At 37.3% G+C, this 26,936-nt stretch overlaps 1 protein-coding gene across 3 annotated transcripts; it reads left to right on the plus strand.

Annotated features, from left to right (window-relative positions):
- On the plus strand, positions 1 to 25,157 carry LOC120514763 (TLD domain-containing protein 2-like). 3 transcript variants are annotated; one of them, XM_039735299.1, is made up of 6 exons: positions 1 to 58; positions 10,034 to 10,255; positions 10,477 to 10,629; positions 11,297 to 11,392; positions 16,195 to 16,268; positions 24,482 to 25,157. In XM_039735299.1, exons 1-6 carry the CDS (start codon positions 8 to 10, stop codon positions 24,615 to 24,617), a joined length of 732 nt encoding a protein of 243 aa, XP_039591233.1. In that variant the 5' UTR covers positions 1 to 7; the 3' UTR covers positions 24,618 to 25,157. The 3 variants fall into 3 exon arrangements, with proteins under 3 accessions (XP_039591233.1, XP_039591235.1, XP_039591234.1); XM_039735300.1 differs by lacking the exon at positions 1 to 58 and adding an exon at positions 5,042 to 5,076; XM_039735301.1 differs by lacking the exon at positions 10,477 to 10,629.
- The last annotated feature ends 1,779 nt before the right edge of the window (positions 25,158 to 26,936 follow it).

A 26,936-nucleotide genomic window follows, 5' to 3' on the forward strand; every position in this document is an offset into this window, starting at 1 on the left:
AGCAGCCATGCACGCCAAGTTCCCGTGGCACAGGAGGAAAGTGCGCTACAGTCAGGTGGTAAGGGCTTTCGAAGAGACGCGCATTTCTATCTATCTATCTATCTATCTATCTATCTATCTATCTATCTATCTATCTATCTATCTATCTATCTATCTATCTATCTATCTATCTATCTATCTATCACTTTTGAACTACTGAACACAAGAAATGAGTGTTTTATGCTGTGAGTTGCGGTGCAGAGAAAACTTTAATGACCCATATCAACAGGGCTTGTTAACGGTTGGATGGAATTTTTTTCCTAGGTAAAATTAATTAATTAATACGTTATGCAATAATCTTTACCATATCCATTGTAATTATGATGTGGAGTTCACTTGAACAGATTTGTAATGAAAATAAATACAAGCCCACGTTTAAATAAATTTACACTGGCACTGAGCAGAGCTGGTTTTTGGCTTTGGCTGCCAGTTCATTTCAAGGCAAATTCAGTCACACAACAGGACTTTCTAGAGATGGCAATGAAAGAAAAAAAAAAAAAAACTTCTCGTCCTTGTGATCTGAGAAAAAACTTTTAATAGCCAGAGAAAACATACACAAAGACACTGAGGGAAGCTGCATACTCACATAAACAATAAGAACTTGTGATTTGAACCTGCTGCTGTTTGACAAAAGTGCTAACTGTGTAAGTACCATCCATAGTTTTTCTGCAATATGAGAAAAATTCAGTATTGAGCCAGTAACTGGTCATAACTGGTCCATAACCTTAGTGTACATTCCACTGCGCATAAATGAAAATGGAAATGATGCTAAGCTTCTTCACAAAATACAAAGAGAAAAATGCAAGGCTTTTGTAAAAGACAATAACAAAGATTACTACATCAGTTCTGCGGTGGGTTGGCATCCTGCCCAGGATTGGTTCCTGCCTTGTGCCCTGTGTTGGCTGGGATTGGCTCCAGCAGACCCCCGTGACCCTGTATTCGGATTCAGCGGGTTAGAAAATGGATGGATGGATGGACTACATCAGTTCAAAATTAACACTAACAATTTTACAGTCAGTTTTGACAGGACCAAGGTATGACGCAATGGATTTTAAGCCTTGATAGCCTTGATTTAAATTCATAGATAGATGGGCATTTTTAACATTGTCAGGTACGTCAGTCCAAAATTTGGAGTTTTATACAATACTAGCTGTTTAACACTGTGCTGGAAAAAGCCCAGGGTCCTAGAAACTATTGAAATCATCAGAACAAAAAATTGAAATGTAGAGATATCAGGTAATTGAAAGAAACAACTCTGGGCGTCTCTCTCCTAGGAGGATTCATTTGACTGACGTGCTTGCCTCGCTTTTGTGTTAGCGGTGGGAGGAAAAATAAAAGGGATACATTTTTGCCGATGTTAGCGGCTGACTGACTTTGTCTTTCTTCTGAGGTTTCATTTTGCTGACGTGCTGTAGCCTCGCTTGTGTTGTTAGCAGCCAAGTGAGTTTTGTGTTTCCTCTGAGGCGGAGCCCTTACTCCGACTCCGCCTCTCACTTCCAGGCTGGACAGACGCACACACTTCCACACGTAGACGTTTGTATATAAGATGTTGCCATGCTCCAGCGCTGTGATTTGTCACTATAACAGCTTTACCTTAAAAATGTTGCCTCCCTTACCTGAAAAATTGTTTATCGACTTCTGAAAATTCAATCTGCTTATTCGCTGCGTTTTTGCAACTTTGTATTAAAACCAGTTTTTCACATATTTGGAAAAAGATTACACTCACTGCAAAACAATATCTGCTTCTCTGCTAATTCTAATCTAATGATTAATCTTGTAAGAATTACACAGTACTTTGTACACTTGATAGTAACAACCCAATAAATTTATGTAGCTAAAGACTTGGACTTGATCTTGGAATTTTAAGAAGACCTTCATGTTGTGATCACAATGTTTGCACCAATGTGTACACATTAAGGATATTAAGATATGCAAAAAAGGAATATGTCAATAGCAGATTATTATACTATAAACTGAACTGAAAGTTACTGTATGTGGCTGTGATTGTAGTCCTAGTAATGAGTTATGATGTCATGTTTATTAAATAAACAATTTGAATAGTCATTCAATTAATGTATTATTATTATTGTTAATGGAACATTATAGTAGTCAATTACTGAAATAACTTTTCAATATTCTGCATACTATAATCCATACTAGTTTTGGAAATTCCCAAGGTAGAGAAAGCTGGTGTAGTTAAAATAATGTCAAAGACGACAGCTAACAATTCAAATAGATTTAGTTAAGAAAAATCTCAAAAGTCATTGGAACAGAGAGTTTCCAGTATTGTCTTGCTAGTCACAGAAGTACTGATTCTCACTTATCCAGTTGTTAATCTCAGGAAAGCAGTTAATCTGTGACATAATTGAAGAGAAGTAGTACAGTTTTCTTAAGTAAAATAGAGTGCTGTCATTAGCAAATAAATAAAATTCATATTATTGTGCACTATTTTATTGGTAAAAATACCATGTAAAGAGAAAATGAGACTCGGCCTAGCAATTAACCACAGGCAAACAATTCATCTGGCATATTTTGGGACCTTTGCATGTTTTTTTTTTAGATGTGTTTAGTTTCCCACTTTATTTTTCAGAAGTAAGTCAGTTCTGTTGGGAAAGAAGCCATACAATTGTTGCAACTTACATTTCTTTGGATCAGACATGAAAGTGACAAATATAGATCTAGCCTTTTCTTTTCTAGTTATAAAAAAGAAAATAGTTACAGATCCTTTGGCAGCACTAGAGTTATTGCAACACTATGTGCACATAAATAAAGAAGGTGTAATTTTCCCTTAGGTCACAGTCAGGATCAGCTGCTTTTAAAATTACTCAAGCATATATTTTTTTTCCGTAAGTTCAGCATTTGAATTAGTTAAATAATTGTATGCCAAAAAATATTTCTTGATATCTATATGCCAATGTGTGATTTGAGTATCCTTACATGCATCCCTGGAATATGTCCTAAATAAAATGAATTAATACTGTAGACATTTTAGAGTCAGCTAAATGACCACAAGTGGAACTGAGCAGAATTCTGATGTGTGGAAGGAGAAAATGGTATCAATAGATGTACAGTTTGGAGATAGAAAGGAACCCAGGGTAGGTTGCTGCCTTGTGCCTCCCGTGACCCTGAAATGAATTTAATTGGATTTGAGAATAAATGTATTATGAAACTGTGATGTTTTACATATACGAAGGGAGCACTATTAGTATAATTACAGAATGGGGAGTTTAAAGCTGGAATTTACAGCAGATGAAATGGACTGGGGATTGTTTGAGGACAAATCACTGACTGCAATAAGTTAGTATGGAAAAATGTGATTAAAAAAGCTAGAAGAATTTGGGATTGCATTGCTTTCAGTATTAAGTTTGTTATGTTCTAACTGCACAGCATATTTATGACACCACAACTAGGAATGCTTTGTGCAGGTTTGGCCCACAGAAGACTGACTAGGTTTATTCCAGCACTGTAAGGTATGAGCTGTAACGGTTATTGTAAAGGTGTTGAATATGAGGATCCTGAAATGACAAGGAAAACTAACAGACATGTTAAAGTAAGTAAGTTGAAAGACAGTGATTGCTTTGCCTTAAAAATAACTTGGTAGCACTGATGCAAGCTAGTTAAAGTTACATTTTGCTGACGTTTTCAATAATCCAGTACTTCTAAAGTCAAACAGATTTTGATTCAGTGAACATATCAGAAGCTACAGTATGTCCAACTCAATTGTCTGCTCTCGTCAAAGTTTTATATCTTGTTTTTTTGAACATCAGCTGGTCTATCAAATAATGTGAAATAGCTGTTACTTTGTATATGCTTTGTATACTGGAAAACAATTAGTAAGCTAATGCTTAGTGTGACAGTAAATGTTTATTGCAATAGTTATAGTTTTTACAGTTGCATAATTGTTTTTCCTCTGCAATATTATCTTAGTTGTATCCATTTATAAACATGCTAGACTATTGTTGTCTGTAGGAAGCATTTTTGAGCTGATCTAAGGATGACATAATAAAATGAAGAATAAACAGATTGGTGCAGGGTAGTGAAGACACAAGTGAAAACAATCAGCCTGCAGACCTGGGGGAATACTCCATCGCCATATGGGATGCCTTTCACACTTACCCACCAGGATTATTCTTCTCCTGCTTATTCCATATACCTTTTCTATTTACTCCTCACCCCCTCTCTTCTTCCCACTAGTCATGCTATTACCAGTCCTTATTATCTGGGCTCCAAGTACCCCTGAGCCATGGGCAGAACGGGCTTTTTAACCCTGACCAGGTAGTACTTAAGGGGGAAGTCCAAACATTAGGAATGGTCTCGTTAACTACTAAAGCTGTCCTTCTGGAGCTCTCCCGTGTGCCCAGGTATGTGTGAAGTCCTGTTCCCCAAACTGACTTTAAAAAGCAGGCTTACACTCAAAACTTGTATAATGTGTATGTGTATGATGTGTTGGGTCCTTGGGTACCTCTCCCACCCCATTCCCCCATCTCCCCACCCCACCACCACCGACTGGTCTGATTTGTATTGGTGTCTCAGGTGCCCTTTATTCCTAGTGGCCTGTTGTTATTAGCAACATGACTATTGCTATTGCACAGTACTTGCCACTAAGGTGCCTTACAGCTCAGCTCCTGCCCTCCACAATGGTTTGCTCTTTGAGAGAGAGAGGAGACAAAGACACATTTTTCCTTGATTTACCCCTCTGCTCCATAGTTTTAATTTACAAATCAAACAATTCAGACTTGATTAAAGTACACACTGCAGACTTTAATTTAAGGTTATTTGCATGCATTCCACATCGTTACACTGTGAAGAAATGAAAACACTTTTCTGTATTGTCATTTCAGGGTACCATAATTTCTGGGACAATTGGTGTCACAGGTGTTTGTGATTTCTCACCTGTGCTTCATTGCTTCATCATTGCAGACACAAGATACCTCGGCTTGCTCCTACCTTTTGAGTCTGTAGTTGTCATTGTTCAACATGAGCAAAAGAGGTGTGCCAAAGAAAGTCAAAGAAGCCATTATGAGGCTGAAAAACAAGGTAAACCATTAGATACATCAGTAAAACCTTAGGATGACATAAATCAACTGTGTGGAATATCATTAAGAAAAAAGAACACACTGGTAAGCTCAATAGTTGTAAAGGGACTTGTAGGCCAAGGAGGACCTCCACTGCTGATGACAGAATAATCTTCACTATGGTAAAGAAAAAGTCCCAAATGCCTGTCCGACAGATCAGAAACAGTCTTCAGGAGGCAGATATGAATGTTTTAAAGACTGCTTTCCGCAGAAGATGTTATAAACTGAAATACAGAGGCCAGACTGCAAAATGCAAACTATTAGTCAGCCACAAAAACTTGATGGCTAGATTACAGTTTGTGAAAAAATACTTACAATAGCCTTCAGAATTCTGAGAAATGTCTTGTGGACAGACATGATAAAGAAGAACCTGCTTCAGAATGATGGCAAGAGCAAAGTGTCAAGATGAGAAGGAACTTCTCAAGACACAAAGCAGACCACCTCATCTGTTAAACATAGTGGTGTGGGCTGCCACAATTACTGGCACACTTATCTTCATAGATGATAAAACTGCTGATGGCAGTGGCACAATGAATTCCAAGGTGTAAAGTAACACCTTTATTTGCTCACATTCCATTAAATAATTTCAAACTCATTGGAGGGTGCTTCATCCTACAACATGACAGTGATCCCAGATATACTGCTAAGGCAACACAGGAGACAGGGAGAGAGAGAGAGATAGTGGACACTAGGGGGCGCTCCAGCTTCCCAAACACCAAAGGCTTGCACACAAGTATAAAATGAATGAAAGAGTTTTATTGTGGGAAACTCTTGTAGAAAGTGTTTCCCACACCGCAAACATGACATAAGAGACACAAGCAGCAAACAACAATTCTTTGTCTTCGTCTTTCTGTCTCTCTCTCAGTCACTGCCTCCTCCGCAAATTCACGCAAGCTTCATCCTCCTCCCTCTCACTTTGGCTCTTGGAGCTGAGGCAGGCAGCTCCTTTTAAGTGATCCCTGGAAATACTTCCATTGTCCCAAAGGTTTGGCCCAAGAGCAGTTACGGGTAATGCGGAGCTGTACTTAGTAGGGCTTGTTAGTCCCCATAGCACCCCCTGTCAGCACCCATGGAACCCAAAAGAGATGACCAAAGAACTTCAATTCCCATGATGCACTGTGGGAATCCGGGGCACTGTTGCAACCCAGGGGGGCTGCCATCTACACAGACACACACAGACACACACACAACATATATATATATATATATATATATAGGGTGGTCCAGATCAAATTATGCAGATCCAGATCGTCTGGATGGCTTTGATTTATGCGGGGACGATCCCAGTTTGGCAAAAAGACAATTCTTCATGTCGTCAGTTCGCACACTTCTCGATGGTCTGGGATTTTTCAGGTGATTTTCTATGTAATACACTTAATAAGTTATAGCTTAATGAAAATTGCATAATTAGATCTGGACCACCCTATACATATATATATATATATATATATATATATATATATATATATATATATATATATATATATATATAGAGCTTTTCATGGTGTGTTACTTTGATATAATTACTGTCATTTCACAGTCTCTATACCTGTAGTCAGATTGTATATGAAATGTGATTCTTCTTTTCACAATTTTTGAAGGGCTGTGCCTTCTGATCTTTTTCAAGGAAGAAAAACAGTGTCTTTATTCTTTGTTTAGCAAACAGAAATCACACACCTGTCCATGTGTGTATGTAAACAGTGAATGTTGCCAAGTCATTTACCTCTCAGCGATTTCAAATATTTCATAATCACCAGAGTGCTTCTGCTTGTGAAGCAAATTAAAAATCTAACTTGTGAATATGTATAAAAATAAAATCTGTAAGTAATCTTTTTTAAAGTTCAGTGCTCCAAAATGTTTAAATACAAAATGCAGGGTTGTTAGACTTTAGTATTTCAAAGCCAAAGGTCTGACTGTTTTGTTCTGTAAACTTTGCTACATAAATTTCATTATTTGAAAAACTGATACATCATTAGTTTAATGAAAAGGCACATGTGAAGTTTTACAATCCAAAATTGTGAAATATTTCATTTTCTAATTACGTTATCAAACATAATTACAAGTATACCCATTTACAAGTAAATATGTGACATATAGCACAGGAAAGTAAACTATAGCATAGCATGTAACATTCTCAAAACAGCTAAATCCAGTTTAGGCTTACAGGGCTAGAGTCAATCCTAGCAGCATCAGGCACAAGACAGGAACTGTGCTTGGGCATGGGGCCAGTTATTCATAGGATCCACTCATGCACACACCCACACTCTCACTCACACAGGACCAGTTCAGAATCACAAGTTAACTTAACAAGCACTGCTGTGGTAACTAGAAGGAAAACTGGAGTAGCAAGGAAAAACTAATATGTACTTACATGAGGAGAGTGCACAAAGTTCACTCAAACAATACAGTAGAAATATGCAGGATTGGAACCTGATATTCTGTATCAACCTGGCAGCAGCACTGACTGTTGCATCACTATCCTGCAGACAGAAAATAATATAAAATGAAATTTAGTTAGACTTAAACATTTCGAGTCTGTCTAGTAAATTATAGAAAATGCAGCTGGGCAGAGTTTTTCTCCAACATCTTATGGGTGTGCTTATTAGGTTAATAAGTGACTGAAGTTGGTTTGAAAGAAGCGAGTGTGAGTTTCGGCAAGGTTTGTTATGGGCTGGCATCATAGCCACTGTTGTTTGCTGCTCTACACTAAATGCTGCCAGGATAAAATCTGAATTCCCAAAACTTCAAAATTAGATAAATGGATTCTTAAAACGAACAGAGGTAATGGGACAGAGGTCCATAAAAATTTTGTTCCAATTTTGCCTCAGAGCTGGCTGATTTTTCATTCTTCCTTTGGCTTCAAAAAAGATAAATAATTTAATGGGACAGAGGTCCATACAAATTTTGTTCCAATTTTGCCTCAGAGCTGGCTGATTTTTTTATTCTTCCTTTGGCTTCAAAAAAGGAAAATAATTTAAATACTACACAAATACACAAATCTGAAATATTTTAAAATATATAGCAATACAACAGGTGTTAGCAAAAACTTCTTGTATAACTAACATTCTCCCAGTTTGCATCATTTTTTTTTATTAATTGCTATGCCATCTTGGCAGCCATCCCTTGGTAATATATTAGTGAAGAGAAATCACTGTAAATTCAGACTCACCTGCCTTCCTAGTAAGATATATGGCAAGAAACCAGTTTAGGCTATACATCTATTTTCAGCTGAGGATAAAGACCCTTTTTTCATGTAATAACTAATATCAACTTGTGGTTTATTTCCACTCATGTACATATATTGTGACCTATAGGGGGTGCTCAGATCCTCAAACCCAACACAGACAGATGCAGGACACAAGTTCAACCCCACACATTTTTTATTTTAATTATCGGAAACAGTTTTCCCCCGTTTTCTACCTGCCCAACATACTGCACAGTCCAAAGCACAATAAGCACAATAAAAGCACCAAGCACTTTGCTTTTGCCTTTTCTTCTCCCCCATGTCTTCCTCTTCTGCCTGCACCGCTCCCAGCAAGTGTCCTACTCTCCCTCCCAACTCTGACTTTTGGAGCAGTGGCAGTGAGCTCCTTTTAGGCTGCACACGGGAGCACTTCTGGTGGCCGATTAGCATGATCCAGAAACACTTACTTATAGTGGATTCAGAAAATATTCAGACCACTTCACTTTCTGCACATTTTATTGTGTTACAGATTTAATTTTAAATATATAAATTTGCCATTTTTTCTATCTATCTACACTCAATAACCTATTATGACAAAATAAACACAGATTTTCAGAAAGGTTTGCAATGTATTAAAATTCAAAAACTGAAACCTTTCATTTATATAAGTATTCAGACCCTTAATTTAGTACTTTTTAGAAGTCCTTTATCAGCTTTGAATCTTCACAGGTTTAGTCTCTGTAATTGTTGTGGACCTGGATTTGGACAGTTTATCCCACTCTTCTTGGCAGATCCAGTCAAGCGCCATTAGATTAGATGGGAAGTTTACATAGCTGCCATCTTCTGGTCTATCCACAAATGTTTCATGCGGTTTATATTTGTGCTTTGGCTGGGTTTCTCCAAGATGGTTATTGACTTGTCCTGAAGCCCCTCCATTTTTGTTTTGGCTGTATATTTCTGAAAGGTGAACCGTCACCCCAGTCTGAAGTCGCATGCACTCTGAAGCAAGTTTTCTTCAAGGACCTCTATGTATTTGGCTGCATTTATCCTTCCTTCCTTCAGTTCTGATAAGCCTCCTTGTTCTTGTTGCTGAGAGGAACCCCCTTAAAATGATGTTGCCATCACCATGCATCACCATTTGGATGGTATTAGGCAGGTGATGAGTAGTGCCTTGTCTTCGCCATAGTGCTTGGAATTCTGCTCAAAATACTCCATAGTTGTCTCATCAGATCAGAGAATCTTTTTTCTCATGTTCTCAGAGTCCTTTAAATGCCATTTAGAAAACACCAAGAAGGCAATCATTTACCTTTAGAGTGGCCTCTGAGTTGGCTGTCCTTGTGCTAGGTTCTCTCATCTTAGCAGAGGACTTCTGAAACTCTGTTGGATTGACCATTGTGTTTTTTCTTGGTTAATCAGTTTGGCTAGATGACCAGCTCTAGAAAGAATCGCGGTGGTTCCAAGCTTCTTCCACTTTAAAATTATTGAGGCCATTGTGCTCCTAGGAGCACTCAAAGCTTTAGAAATAGTTTTATACCCTTGCCCTGATCTATGCCTCAGCACAGTTTTATTGTGGAGGCCCACAAAGAGCTTTCTGGGTACCATGGCTTGACATGCACAGGCTTGTGCCTTTTTAAACTCTGTCCATTCAATTCATTTTGCCACAGGTGGACTCCAATCAAGTTGTAGACAAAGCAAGAGTCAGTGCTAAAATGATCTTTTTTTGTTTGCTTGCCAGGCCAGCAAACTTAATGATGAAAATGTTTCTGATGTCTGTTCAAATGACAAGGATAATCAAGAAGTGACAACTGAGAGAAGGAAGAGTTCTATTTGTTGCACAGATGGCGAGAACCTTAACACAGTCACAACAACCCAGTTCGTCAAAGACAATACAAATGATTTTAATGAACCAATACTAACAGAAGAAAGCAAGATCCTTTCTGTAGATCAGATTAATCAGGTAACAGTTTCGGTGCTTCATTTCCTTTACAAATTTGTGATTTTTAGTCTGATGGTAATTCCTGTGATTTATCTAATTTCAAGATAAAGTTCAATTTAGTATACTAAATCATCTCCTTATCTGTCTGTCTCTCTTATAGTGCCTTTAGTTTCTATGTATCTGTCTATCTAGCCAACCAGCTAGCAACATTATCTAATATGCATATTCTTGGCCTACTGTAGATCTTTGCAAATCTTCCACCGAGACTAACTGCAAGTTCGTGGACTCTAGTCTATTGTACCAGACACCATGGATTCAGCCTCAGAAACCTCTATAGGACTTCACACCTTCTTGATTGCTCTATGTTAGCAGTAATGTGTGATTCTTATAATCAGGTAGTTATCCTCCAGGGTGCTGCTTTGATATTTTTAACTAATAACATGTTGTACTTTCATTTTTTGACCTTCTGATCATTAACCTTTCAAAAAGAAAAAAGGGAATGGAAGGTCATGATATGAAGGTACCCAAGATGGTTTTATATAAAGTTTAAAGCTGCCAAAGATCTGGTGGTAACTACTGTCTTATTGCTAATTTCCTTTCCTAGTATGTTCTGTATCAGCTGAGCTGACAATGTTTTATCATACCCTGTGAATGTCTCTTACTGTAATTAACTGCTTCATTGAGGCCATTGCCTTAGAATTCACTTTTCAAGTTTCATTTAGCTGACTTTTAATGTTTTCAATAATACAGATGCATTCAAGAATTATTTTTTAATTTGCTGCTCTGTAATCCCAGTTAGTGAGATGGAAAACCTAGTTCAGATCCATCACTTGGTTAAATTTATAGAGAACAAATATTACATTATTAATGAACTTGACAGATCCAACAGTTTTAAATTTCTATTTTTTTTTGAGTTACTATTACAATTGTTTGCTGTAAAATAAATATAACTTCAACTTGGAATTAGAAGTTAATATATTGAACCATACAGTAAAACGGAGATCATAAACTTGTCCTCTTATGCTGAATCTTATTAGTACTCACCTTTTATGAAATGTACAGGTGTTTGGAGTATTTTGTTCAGATCCACTGAGAATCAGCAGGGGTTTCTACGGATCAGGGGAAACCTTCCTCTTCTGCTTTTCACCCAATCTTAAGGTAATCTATTCCCATCTTTTATTTTACATTTTTTTTGTAAATGTATTACTAAATTAAACACTTTCACTAATATGTGATATTTGTGACTGTAACAAATTTTGACACCATTTTTACAAATTTATTGGATTAACCACAATGCCATCATGTTAAAAAAAAACTACATGAAAGTAAAAAAACAGCGTATGCTGAATGAAATAAGGTATATATTAAAACAGTTCTACATGTGAATATTGCTTCAGGTATATTGGTGATATGTATAGTGACAAATGTTAAAATAAAACATACATTAACCACAATATTTATTTTAGTATGTTGCTGACATGTTGTGTTCAATGAAAATGTGGAATGCAATAAACTTCACATTCATGTACGTATTATACTGTATATTTAACAGAAGTGCTGTGTTCAAAACATGAAGTCAGTTGTTTTTCCCCTTTCATAAGCCCTTATTAACAAATACATACAGTACAGCTGGGTTCCGGGCCCGGCCGACTCGGGGGTGAGAGGCTGCGGGCGGGCCTGGGGGTTTGCCGTTGATATCTCCCGGGACTCTGCCGGCTGCTGGTTGTGGCCCCCCGGGGTGATCCTCTGCGCCTCTCGAGGGAGGGTTGGGGTTTCTCTGGTGACGGTCTCCCTGAGGTCTCCGCGCTCTGGGGTGACCTCTGGATCTCTGGGCTTGGAACTCCCTCCGTCTTCCGCACGTTTTTGGGGGCAGGTCTGTGGCCCTTCACACTCACTATTGGATGCTGCTATAGAGAAACCTTACACATACAAGCGTGCGTATGCACACAGGTGCTCACATGGTGCTTTCATAAGTATGACTTGGACTTCTTCAGCACATGACCTAAGGCTGTGGTTGGCCCTAAATGCCTTAGTAATTATTACTGTGTGATTGTCAGCAAACATTTTACTTTTATATATCTTCATGTAGCTGAAGCAGCAATGTTTTTGTCTTGTGGTTTCCCCAGCCCAAACCCCCGGCCCCACACACCCCTCCTTGTGCAGGTCGAGAAGTGGATTCTGGTTCATTTATTGTTTATTCTATACGAAAACCCCCCCTTCCCCCTTTACTTCCATCTCTTCCTTTTCTCTCTTCTTTTTCTTTCACTTTTGTCTCCGTGTCTGGTTCGAATCTTAAAAACATCTGAAAATATTTCTAATAAAGTTTTGGTATCAGGCGTGACATTAGCAGAAGCTGTAATGCTCCACCTGAGAGAAAAACTGTAAGGCTACTCACCAGCATTCAGACATCAATTCTGATTGCTTCACAGCCGAACAGGACACGGTAAAAAAAAAAACCAAATACATACAGTATACTGACATAGTATTATACTAAGTCAGATGTGATTCTGATGTGATTCTAGGGACTCTGGGGACCCTAGGCAAACAACAGTTTGGGGCCCTCCAACTCACCCTTCCCGAGTCCAAACATGATAAAATGTATTACCATTATTTTTTCATAAAGTGTATATTAATAAGATGAACAGGTAGAATTTAATATAAAATTCAGTAAAAAAATGATTATGGTATATAAAACACAACAATAAATACATTTTTATAGAAAATAGAAAAATAAATAGAATAAAAATACATATTGAAAATCTAAATAAATTTAAAAGTAAAGAAAATGTAAATAACTGCAAGGTAATAAAAATAGAAACAGCACATTGTAAAATTTGAAAAATAAAAAGAGTAGAAATGAAAAATGGCTCCTAAAAGTAGTATTGTAATTTTTAAAATCTATGTGTGTGCACTTTGGCTGCAGCAAATGCAGCCACTTCTAGGCCCAAAGACCTTCAAACATTATGCTGCATTATCATCAGAGCTCGGGCTGCAAGCCTGCAGCACTGAATGGTAGATCACAGGTAAGATTTCATCAGTTTTAAATAAATTTTGACTTCTTAGACCTTGTCTCACTGTTATGCATTCACAATAGTGGTGCTGAATTTAGCAGCTTGCTGACTACAGTGGGACCTGGAGAGACTAACTGAAGCCGAATCAGAAATGGCTGAATTGTCTAAACAGAGTCAATCCAATTTTTGCTTTCAGATATGTAAATCCTCTTTCTGATTTATAGAAACAACTCTGGTTACATTTAATGTTACTAAAAAAGTAACAATCATCACAGACACTTTGTCAACAGAGACTGGGGGTTTCTGATTGTGTCATTGTAGTGTGTTGATGCTATGCTTTAAGTGGAGTTGTTATTGCAATTAGTACATGTGTAAATGGACACCCATTGGGACTTCCGGCAATTGCATGTCCATGTCGCTATGCCTCTGACTACAGAAGTACATTCATTGCATTAACAGAAAGAAAAAGAACTGAGTGATGTTTTCACATAATTATGACTTAGTATCTCATAATTATGAGATAAGGATCATGTAATTATAATATAACAATTTCACAATTATGACTTAGTAACTTATATTTACAAGATACAATCTCGTAATTATAACTTAATATCCCATTACTATAAGATAAGATCTCGTAATTACGAGATAATGCATATCTTATCTTGTAATTACAAGATCTTATTTCATAATTTCAGGATCTTATTTCATAATTATAAGATACTAAGTTATAATTACAAGGAAACACTTTCCAATATTTTTTCTTTGGTGAATGCAATGTGCTTCCATATTTATAATGATTTAGTGATTCAAGTAAGCATTTTTATTTTCCCACAATGATTCAATGTGCTTTTTTCCATTATTGAAATGATGTCAGCTAAATGCAGGTTGTAGCTCAGGGTTTAACAAAAGAATTAAGTATGTTACGTTGTTAGACCTATTTACTATGTTTCCAGTTATCATTATCTTGTCTAGTTATATCCAAAAAATGTGTTTGTCAAAAATAATAATAATGAAGAATCTGAAGGGGATAGTAAGTGTTCATATAAACAGCAAATAAAAGTAACTGCCCTGATAGGATCTGCCCCAACCGACAGTCTGAGAATTTGATGTTACTGGACACCTTCCCATTTATTTTAGCAGATCAGTTCAAATACCTAGAGGTAAACATCACAAGTAAATATACTTATTTTCGTTTTCAACAAAATTTTTGCTATCTGCATGGAAAAAAATAAACAAGATGTAAATAGAAGGTCTGCTCTCCATCTCATATTAGCAGGGAGAATCATTACTTGTGACAGTGCGGGTCATCTCCACGCTCTCTTTTCCATTTTGGCAGCCTCTTGAACCCGACACCATCGATAGTCATGACCGGGATAAGCTGAGCAGATAAGGACAAATGCATCAGGCAAGGTGATGGTGAAAAGGTTTCTTGTGCTTTTGTGTACAGGTCCGGGTCCCTGCTGCTTCCATGGTCACACAGTAGGGATCCCAATCTGGACCTAGGCTAGGCTTCCCTCCCATGGACCAAGGAAAGGTGTACCGTCCCAGCCTCTGTCACTGACTCCAGCTGCCTCCCTGGACTTATGCGGTGCCACACTCCTCCTGGTCGCTCCCACTTCCTTAAAGTGTTCGGCAGAAGTGAACCATCACCACATCCCTAGGTGTCAGTTGCACGCTGTCCTCCTGGGGCTCTTCTCCTTCTGGATGTCTGCCTCCTCAGTCCTGCAACAGCTCTTTCCTGTTTCCTGCCTACTCCATACTCTCTTGCCTAACTTCTTTCTCTTCTCTCTTCTTCTTTTTTCCCTCTAACATTCACACTTCCCTTTTTAAAGCGGGATGAGGTGCAGCTGCAGCAATCACAGCTCCAGTACTAATTTGGGTTACATGCAATCCTGCACACATGCACAAAGTGCAAGAGCATCTGCTGCCACATCCTGCAATGAAGCTGCTCCTGACACACTACCACACCCCACCGGAAGATGCAAGTGTCATTGTTATTTATTTATTTTAAATTCTGCCCTATGCCACAGACCATTTATTACAATACTGCCAAGATGAACATCCTTCCCATGCCTCTATTACTATTTCAGAGCATACCCATACACATTAACAAATCATTCTTTAAGAAACTAGATTCAATCACAACCTCATTTATTTGGAATTCGAAACAATCACGCATCCAAAAAGGAAACTCTACAACGACCTGAAGCAGAAGGTGGCATGGCACCACCTAACTTTCAATTTTATTACTGGATGGCAAATATACCAGCTATAAAATCCTGGACATTGATACAAATTGATGAATATACACAAGCCAGGTCTGCAATAGAAATACAATCTTGCTGTACTTTATTTTCCCTGCTTTGTGCCCCAGTAAATACAAATTATTGTCAATATACTGACAATCTAATTGTCCATCACAGACTCGGAATATGGAACCAATACAGAAAGCACTTTATTGCACCTATACATGATAATCACCTTTTTCTACCCTATCAAACCTACACAGTATTTAATGTTTGGAAAACATCCAAAATTAAAACTCTTAAAATAGAGAAAGACAAATTGATTGTAATTGCTTATACCACACTATTAGCACATACACTTCAATTGGAAGAATCCCAGCCCATCTGTTATAAGTCAGTGGGTAACTGATGTTTTGTATTATTTAAAATTGAAAAAAAAATCTCACTGAAAGGATCTGTTCAAAACATTTTTAAAATATGGCAAGATCTAATTAATCAAATCTTAGAATAAAAACATTTTCTTCTAATAATATCAATAAAATGAAACAAAAAAGATTGTGATGTTAACATTTAAAATTTGTTTTGGGTGCATAAATGTGTTTGCCATTTGTTTTTAAAGTGTATTCTAAAATGTTCTTTAAAAGAAAAGCTGCAATATCTGTCTACTTTTTCTTAGTAATGCTTATGCTTCTTCTTGCAGGTATTTAAGTGGACAAGTAATAATTCATACTTCATCAAGGGGAATCTAGAATCGCTTGTGTTTGGTGGTGGAAGGTATCTCTTATATTTTGTATATGAAGCCTTTTTGAGTATAAAGTGGCATAAAGCAGCAATTGGAGAAAATAGAAAAGAGTTCATGGGGCAGCTCACAGTATTCAGTGTAACACCTTAATGTGGACATTGTGAAGTATAACAGCCTGGACACACACAGGCAGACACCGGTTTAGCCATCACCACACGTTTATTTACAAATATATAACAAAGTCAAGTGCACCGCCACCAAACCCCCCAAAGTCTAGGCTCTCAATAGCCACTGTCTTGAAACACAACACACTCGGGCCTCTCCTCACCTCCTCTGCCACGACCTTGTCTTCCTCCTCACCCGACTCCAGCCTTGATTGCAGGGCGGCAGCTCCTTAAGTAGGTGGCTGATTGGTGACCACACCCAGCCACCTGCCACAACATACAATGGCTAACAAATGACTGAGTATAAAAAATGTCATCCAACCAAAGATGGTCCCTCTGTTTTATCGTAATTAATGCAATTTTGAAATACATGTATCATTTAATGTTGGCATGGTGGTGCAGAAGCTAGCATTGCTACCTTTAAACCAAGGTCATGGTTTAAAATTCAGACACCATTTGCACATTCTGCCATTATTCTTGCAGATTTTCTCTCAGCACTTTGATTTTTCTTCACAGTTCTCAAAAATATGTAAGTAAGTGTACCTAGTGAATCTAAACTGGTACAGTCTGAGTGAGTGCATATATATGAATGTCCTCCTTGATGGACTAGTTCTTCATCCAAGGTTGGTTACTACCCTCTGTCCAGTGCTGCTACTGGAATAATTGGGTTGGAAAAATGAATGAATGCATCACTCAATGAGAAAATTAGTTTTATTTGCAATTTTTTTCAAAATTTCAGAGTGGCTTTACTATTCAGTACAGTAGATTGTTGCTCCCAAGAAGTCAGAAGTGCATTTCATGTTAAATATATTATTAGATTGCTTAAAATCTCATTGAATTAAACCAAATTAAATTAAATATACATTATGACCAGTATGGGGAGTAATGTGTTAAAAGTTATGTGTTATGTACTCAGATTACTTTTCAAACAAGCACAAACAAACACAATAGTTATTGTACTGAAGTAAAAATGCATGCGTTAATAAGAAAAAAAGCTGATAAGGATTACAACAGTAGTACTAAAGCTTATTCTGAACACTCAAAAAAAAAAACAAAACAAAAGTACTGCCCTATTTTTCTGAACATTAGGGTGGTCCAGATCTAATTATGCAATTTTCATTACGCTATAACTTATTAAGTTTATTTAATACAAAATTACCCGAAAAATCCCCGACCCTCGAGAAGTGAGCGAACTGACGACATGAAGAGTCATCTTTGAGCCAAACTGGAATCGTCCCCTCATAAATCAAAGTCATCTAGACGATCTGGATCTGCATAATTAGATCTGAACCACCCTGTATTGGATAAATTCTGTAACATCAGGCATGTGTGTGCTCTGGCCATCTGTTGACAGCTGAGGGAGAGGGAAAGCACATCCACAGCATGAGATCAAGTGAAAAGAACTGAACATCTGAACTAAAGTGCTACGTATACATTTAATCGTGCATGTGCCTAGGGGTAGTATTTATTCAGACCACTTTAGGTTGACAGGAACGAGTGATTATCGTCGCACCACTGGTGTAAGGAACGAAGCAAATGTGGCCATTACGCTGGTCATATGCAGGGCTCAACCTCTTAAGAAGAGAGTGAGCTTTGTGCAGTCCAGTAACAGAAGCCTATTAAAAAAGTGTCAGCTTTGTTCTTGACCACTGCATCCTCTGAAATAGGCAGGTGCTTCTGCAACTTGTTGCAGGCAGTTTGACCAAAGTGTGAAACGGTATAATCCCTGTTCTGAAAATTTCCATAAAATGTAGCAAAGATGTGCACAGGTCTCAGAATATCTCATACCAGACAAGTATTTCTCAGTTTTGAACTCCAAAACAGGAGACCCAAATTCAATAGGCAGCCTTCAAGGCCCACACAGGTTGAAAAATGAAGTAAAAATGCACATCAGGGAGCGGGAAACTATAAGAATGTCGTTTAAAAATAATGGCAAAAAAAAAAAAAAAATCTTACAACTAACAAAGAACAAATCGATGAGAAAATGTCAAGAAACATAATCAAAAACAGTTGCTCAAAAAGGCAATCGAAAATAAATGAATCCAGGCCTTCACAATTATTGAGCAAAAATATCAGAAAACCAAAATAATCAAATACAATACTCACTCCACTAACTCAATACTGTTTGTGATGGCTTGACTTAATTAAACAGACAGAGGGTTGTCCTCCAGGTGATCTTCATGGTGGTCCGGCCCCACAATTTTCATATTTAAGGGGACAGGGCACATAACTAAACATGAATACATTAACACAAAAAGTAAACATAATACATATGTAACAAATAATTAAAAAACAACTAAAAAATATTTAAAACACAACACTCAAGAAAACCAAATATACTGTGTGATCAGTAGCAAAATGATATTTAATAAAAAACAAAGAGAAAGCTTTACTAGAGCCAGAAACAAAATCCTTGATAAATCACACCAGTCACCCGTCACAGAAAGTTTCATGCCAGGCCTGCTTGGTGCCATTTTCCGTTAGGATAAGGAGCAACCACAAGCTGCTGCTGTCACATGGAAGTGCTCATATATTTTCAGTATCCTTACTGGTCAGCCATGCCAGTAAAACTGTCGCTGAAAGAGCATACATTCAAAATTCAAGGACTGTAAATTCACATTTTAGAACTCCATGCTAAAGAATATAGTAGATTGTATCAGTCAGCCATTATGATTTTACTAAAGACCTCAACATGCAGCCTTGTTCTCGATTAGCAAATTGCTCATTTGCTCTGGTTATAATGCATTTTATTCGTTCTAGTGGTTCATATAGAGCTCTAGAACTTTTCCATTTTTGCATTAAATGTTTTTTTTTTTGTTTTTAAGCATTAAAAATGCAGCCTCGCTGTGATCACATTGATGGTCTACTTTTCCCAAGTAGTGTTCTTCAAACAAACATTGATCTATTTAGTTCCTAAAATGGAAACAAATAACTGCCAGTTCTTTTTCTTTTTATCAGCCTTTTCATATCTTCTTCACATTGTGTTGGAAATTGTTTTAATTGAACTCCCCCTTACAGTTTTGACTGTTCCAAATATACAAATTTTATTTGGAAGAGTGCGGAATAGGACTTTCACCCCCATTGTGACAGGTCAGAGCAGACAGTGCAACTATTCACTAACAGTACGCCATTGCAAAAACATAATGAAACACGGCCATCTTCCAGCCTTGATCTAAGGACATAAAAGCAATGCTTGGTGTGAAGTTTTGAGTATTTGACAATCTTCTTGTTTGTCAGCATGCATTTGTTTCCTGTCCCTTTTCTTGCATTCTGTATTGTCACTGTGCATTTCTGTCCCTGATGCTTTCTTGCTTTCCATATCTTGGACTTTGTCTTGCATGCCTCTGTTCCATTGTGTTTGTGTGCTGCTCACAGGATTGCTTGTTGCCTGTGTTTTCAATGTGGTCAAGCATCATGTCTGCTTATTCTGTCTCATTCTGTGCCACTTAATTGCCTTCTGTGATATGCCTGATGGTCATCAGATGTCGTTGCTCTTTTATTTTCTTTCTTATTATGATATTCTTTATGACATAAGCAGCCTCTGCAATTTGCTTGACACTGAGCACTGCTGTTCTTGTTCCTTCTGCCATGTCACTTGGTTGTTCGCTCACTTTGCTTTAATAAACACATGACCACTGATGACATTGTTGAGGTGGTCAGTACCTACATTTTTAAATTTCAGGAATGTATTGAGTCATAAGCTTTCAATTACGGAAATTAATGGAATTGTGAATTTCCCCTTGGGATTAATAAAGTATCTATCTATCTATCTATCTATCTATCTATCTATCTATCTATCTATCTATCTATCTATCTATCTATCTATCTATCTATCTATCTATTAAGACCAGTATCAAGGTTCTAGACCCAGTAGTTTGCAAGTAATTACATGACAGATAGAAATACCTTAGCATTTTATCATATACAATGATTGGAAGATTGCTTTTGTAATTTTTTATTATCATAAACTATTCCATTTTCTAATAGAATAGAATTTGAAACAGGCTAAAAGTATACATTCTTTTTGCAGCTGCTATAAATATCATTAACAATTAAGCTCTCGCGCCACTGAAAATACTCAATCAAAAGATTATGTCACACTTCTTCCATATTAATATGGAACTGAAAATCTCCTCTGCTTTCATCCTTATTTCTGTTTATGCATGCTGTATGCAAGACTTTTGCAATTTATTAATTATGAAAGGCCTTTTACTTTTTGATGTAAACTTTCATTTTTCTTTTATAGTTTTTTTTTTTTGCCTTTAAAATTGTCTGGTTGCTGCTACAATGTACAGCATGCCTGTCAAGCTGCAGAGCTGAATTAAAATGGTCTGAAAGAGAAATGATGTTACTGTCTGAAATGTCATGGAGTGAAACCTGCTTTGAAGACATGGGGATCTAGACATCAAACTATAGACCTACATAGCCTAAGAAAGTTTATTTGAAGAGAACTCTGACTGAAGCCTCAAGAGCCAGAGGATGAAATTTAAAATAATATTTGAAGAGGCTGTGCATTCAGACAATGTATTTTGAAGTCTAAATCTATAGAATAAACCCCCAAACCAATTTCAGCTTTACATTTTTTTTACTTCACTATTGTGCCATAACATGAAAATTTTAATTGTTGGCATCACAGAAGTGTGCAGCAAGGTGACACAATGGCCACTGCGGCTGCTTCACTTGTCCAGTAACCGGGGTTCAAATCCTGGCACGTGCACCTAATGCGTAGTTTTTGAGCATTATTTCTGTGCTTGAAAGTGGTCTCCCAGAGATTCGGGCTTCCTCTTATGTCATATAAATGTACGGATTACGGTATATGGTGTCTGTGTAAACTGATTCTGTATAAGGAGCAGTGGGGATGTGTATGATTATGTCATGTGCTGAATTAGGAACAAGTCTTGCCTTGTGTTCAATATTGTCATGACAGGCTGCCTAATGCCCTTTATAACAATAGAGTGGCAATCAGATAGAGTTGAGAGTCCAGTGATGATTCACCATTTAAATCATTGGTACTTTTAGATGAAAGAGTTATCGATAAAGGGATTGTTTGGTCCATCCTGGGGTTATTCTAACCCACAGAAGAAGACGATGAATATGAGGAAGTATCTCTTTCAGTCATTGATCTTTAAATAAACATCAACCTCCAGTCCAATTACTTCTCTTATATTCACTGACATGAAAAGTAATTTACAAAGTCCCAGGAAAATCGACTTCAATAGGTCCACCTGGCCTTCCCCTTTCACTCTGGGTTTAAAGAAGTGACTGTGTCTCTCTTCCTTCCTATTTCAAACCTGTGCAGAGTCTGTAAAAATTTCCCTGAAAATGCATGTTTGACACCTTCAATGAGAAAAGCAGCTTTAAAAATGAAGGCAGGCGTGGAGAATAGTCTGGAAAACTTGGAGAGTTTTTAAAGAAAGATGCAGATGTAACTTCTGCTGCTGAGACCATTTGACTTTGTCTGTTATCATCTCCATGTTTCTTCAATTTTTTGCCTTATCTTGAATGGATCTTGGTCATTAATGGGTCTTTTCAGGGTTTTTCATACTCAGCGATCCTGATTTTGAAACTAAAATGAAGGTTGAATACAAAATGTGTGAGGGTTGTCCAGGATATGTATGAGGGAGAGAGGACTTGAATTAAAAGCAGTGTTGGGTTAAGAGTTAAGATCCCAGTTAGATTAAGTATGCACTAGGGATCTTATTTAATTCCTTACATGTTTGATCTGGTTATGGATGTGTTGAGTCATGGGGTGAAAAACCAATCCCCTTGGTGCAAGCTTTTTGCTGATGACATTGTGTTGTGGAGAGGAATTTGGAAGAATGGAGAAGGACTTTGGAAGACAGAGGACTAAACGTAAATAGGAAGAAGACAAAATAAATGAGGTTTAATGATATTCAGGATTGATAAGTTAGCCTGCAAGGACAGCTATTGAAAAGAGCTGATAAATGTTCAAATCTAGGTCCAGTGGTAGTCCAAATTAGAGAATTAGTTGCAGAGATATCCCAGAGTGTTGTCTGGATAGAACAATTTTAAGAAGGTATCAGGAGTATTGTGTGATTGAAGAATTAAGGTGAAGGTCAAAGGTAAAGTTTTATGACAATGGTAAGACCAGACAATCAGAGACACAACAAAAGTGAGAGATATATCTAAAAAAATATAAGAAAGTAGATTCAAGTGGTATGGATATGTGACAAGCAGAGACAATTAATATGTGGGAAAAAGAGTGATGGGAATGGAAGTACAGGGAAAGAGAAAGCGAGGGAATTGGATGGATAAAATAGAAGAAGATATGATGGAAAATGGCTTGACTGGTGAGGAACTTCAGGACAAAGCTGTTCGGAGAAGTTTGATCCAAAAACATTGACCCCTACATAGAAGTAGGAAAAGATGAAGAAGATCATGCTTTTGAGGAGCTTCTCATTTATTAGTATTTTTCCATTATACTTTTTGTTGTTGTTCGGCCTTCACCATGTTGAGAGCCTGTCGTTATGATGTAACTCTCGGTTGCTAGGGGCACGACCTTAGGGGTCATGATTTCGAGGGGGCAATTGCGGAAAGGTTGAAAGGTTGTCTCAATGGCCAAGTTTGCAGAAAAATAACAAAAGAATAGAATGTGTTCATTTAGTTAATGCTTTTCATATTGACTTCTTTTCTATGTAGTGTTGAACTATGAGTATGAGTTTTCGATTTTGGCTTGGCTTCGACTTCCCAGTTACAATTCTTTGCTTATTTTTCTGACTCTCGTCTCTTCTTCTGGCAGTATCTTTGTATAATTAAAAAATAACACACAGTGAAACAATATAAGCAATTTTAAGTGTGCCTTTTTATTATCTAGTTGTCTACAGAACAGAGACAACAATTCAAATTTTTTATATCAATATGGTCAATAATGGTGCTTAGCGATGACTTTCTAAGGTGAATCGACACCACTGGGGCATTAGTTGTTGCTCTTTTTTTAAAATGGCTGAATCTCAGAACAATGGTTTGCTTTTTTGCTTTTTACTTTTCTTAAAACAACATGGGCACACTATTTTGTAATAAGGATGTAATCTCAAGATGTGGATCAATACTCAGTAACATTTATGGCCAAAAAAACTTGACTTATTGGTAGGGTTGTAGGCTTTTCTTTAAAACAGGACCCTTGTACCCATGGATCTCCATTATAAACAGCAAGAACTGACTAGTTATTTTTTTAATTTATGAAATATGCTTCACTTTAGAATGCAATTTCAATTGCAAACTAATATATACCCAGTGAATAAATTACTAACTTGAAATATACCAGACTTATTCTTTGGTATTTGCTGTTTATTGTCTCTAACTTAAACTCTGTATATACTGAGCAACTAAGAAGACTCTGCTTGGTTTTACAAAGTATTTATTAATAGGGTTTGTATATGACACGTGTATCCTATATTAGTTTAACTTTTTATGTTCTCATATAAGAAGTATAGGAAAGTATTGTAATCGTCCAAAAGTTCAATCTCAAGATTTTGATTATTCTCAACATTTTAGACCTCCCTGAGTCCAATTTACTTCCTCGTAGGGAAAGTATTATAATCATCTAAAAATTAGATTTTGACATTTTGATGAATTTTTGGAATTATGTCTGTTTGCCTGTATGTGTGTGTGTGTGTGGATGTAAACACAAAAAATATTACGTACAAAACGTAGATTTCTATCAATTTTTGAGCTATTTCCAGAAGTGGTACTTTTTTATTTATGCAGCTGCAGAGTCCAATTTATTCAACTTTACTTTTATAATAATTGTTCAAAATATTATTAATTTAAATTGATTAGTTGTTGATGGTTCTTTAATGTACATAATATGAAAATATAATCATTGTCTTGAGATTTACTCCTCAAATATCCATTCCCATATCTGAGTATATGAGAAAGTCTAGGGGAGACCACTCCAGATTTTTGTATTTATTAATTTTTTTAAAATTATTTATATTGTGCAAAATGTGTTGTTTTAGACTAATTTTAAAATATTGAATACTGTATTATAGGAGGATCAGCTTTTTAATAGCTACTGCAAATATTTTATAACTGTTTTACAGATTTCTCTTTCATTTCAGTGGTCATTTTGGACTCTGGCTGGATGAAGACCTTTGTCATGGAGGAAGCAACACTTGTGAGACGTTTAACAATGACATTTTGTCTAAAACACAAGATTTTATCTTAAAGGATCTTGAACTATGGGCTTTTCCTTGACAGAGCAATGCCTTAAAGCTGAGATCAATGGATCAACAACAATATATGCTCACTGGCCACTTTAAGAGATACACCTTGCTACTGCTGGATTGGACCTCCTTTTGCTTTTGTAATTCTTTGTACCATAGATTCAACAAGGTGCTGGAAACATTTCTCAGGGATTTTAGTCTATATTGACATGATAGCATCACGCAGGTGCTGCGGATTTGTCAGATGCACATCCATGATGTGAATCTCCCATTCTACCACATCCCAATGGTGCTTTGTTGGATCTCATTGTCATGTTCAAGAAACCAGTCTGAGATGATTTAAGCTTTGTGACATGTCGCATTACCCTGATAGAAGCAGCCATCAGAAGCAGTCACTGACACATAAAGGGATGGACATGGTCAGCAACAATACTCAGGTAGCCTGCAGCATTTAAACGATGCTCAATTAGTACTAAGTGGCCCAAAGTGCGCAAAGAAAATATTCCCCACACCAACCTGAGCTGTTGATGCAAGGCAGGATGGATCCATGCTTTCATGTCGTTGATGTCTAATTTTGACCCTACCATCTGAATATCACAGAAGAAATCGAGACTCATCAGACCAGGCAACGATTTTCCAATCTTCTACGGTCCAGTTTTGGTGAGCCTGTATAAATTATAGCCTCAGTTGCCTGTTCTTAGCTGACAGGAGTGGCACTTGGTGTAGTCTCCTGCTAATGTAGCCCATCTGCTTCAAGGTTCTACATGTTGTGCATTCAGAGACGCTCTTCTCCCTACCCCATTTGTAACAAGAGTTTATCCGAGTTACTGTTGCCTTTCAATCAGTCTGGCTATTCTCCTCTAACCTCAACAAGGCATTTTCACCCAGAGATCAGCTGCTCAACAGATATTTTCACCATATCACCAGCTTCTGAAATACTTGGACCAGCCACGTTCAAAGTAATTTAAATCACCTTCCTTTACCATTCTGATGCTCAGTTTCAACTTCAGCAAGTCATCTTCACAATGTCTAAGTGCCCAAAAGCATTGAGTTGCCACCATGTGACTGACTAATTACCGGTAGATAATTGTGTTAACAAGCAACTGAACAGGTGTACCTAATAAAGTGGGCAGTGAGTGTAAAATCTGAATCAAGGACAGTCAAAATAATTGAAAACCATAAATTTATTGAACTACATTTTCTTTTTCATTTGAATATTTTAGAATAAGAACAAAGCAGATATATTGAAGCTGTGCTTTGCATAGTTTATAGTCTGTTATAAACTATTAAAGTGTATGCAATGTGTAAGAAGGTGTGAAAATTTAGCATATTTAAAATACTATATGTGGTATCCCAAAAACTAATGTGGGTCCCTGAGGTTGGTGTCACAACAGTTTGCTCATTTGGCCATGAATTAGACAATTTGTCTGACTTATGTTTTTCGGCTGAACGCTAGTAAAGACTGTTGTGCTGTATTTTGTTGTGTTGAAAATTCAAATGGAAAGTCTTACCTGCCATCATCAATATCATTTCCCAAAGCCATCAAGTTTTCTTAAATATTATCCATTATAATATTTGACACAATTGGGATGATAGAAAAGCCTGCTCAACACCTTACGATGTTTTCAAAACAATCATAAAAATTCAGAAGTATCCCTTCCTTCACATGTCAGCTGTATTTAGACATCTAACACAGATGACTTTTTCAGAAACAGCCAACCTGAAGATTGTCACCAGTCTCCTACTTATAGTATATTTGACTTTTAGTAGTTAATCAGGGTGGCACGGTGGCGCAGTGGTAGTGCTGCTGCCTCACAGTTAGGAGACCTGGGTTTGCTTCCCGGGTCCTCCCTGCATGGAGTTTGTATGTTCTCCCCGTGTCTGCATGGGTTTCCTCCCACAGTCCAAAGACATGCAGGTTAGGTGGATTGGCAATTCTAAATTGGCCCTAGTGTGTGCTTGGTGCGTGGGTGTGTATGTGTGTGTCCTGTGGTGGGTTGGCACCCTGCCCAGGATTGGTTCCTGCCTTGTGCCCTGTGTTGGCTGGGATTGGCTCCAGCAGACCCCTGTGACCCTGTGTTCGGATTCAGCGGTTTGCGAAATGGATTGATGGATAGTTAATCAGCTTGGGATATCCCACATATCTGTGGTGTTTTTATTTAAAGTCTCATGTTTGAATCCATTCTGCATTGCCTTTTGTGTGATACCTGCTTACTTTCACCACTTCTGCATGGGTTTGTCCTGTGACTTCAGTTTGCTGCTTCAAACTGCGAAATTTTAAAATCCCCAGCATACGAGTATATGGGTGTGTGTTTGTGCCTTGTATGGAACCGACTTTCTTTTCAAAATG

Source organism: Polypterus senegalus, chromosome 14 (assembly GCF_016835505.1).
Source record: "Polypterus senegalus isolate Bchr_013 chromosome 14, ASM1683550v1, whole genome shotgun sequence".
Classification (NCBI taxonomy): domain Eukaryota; kingdom Metazoa; phylum Chordata; class Cladistia; order Polypteriformes; family Polypteridae; genus Polypterus; species Polypterus senegalus.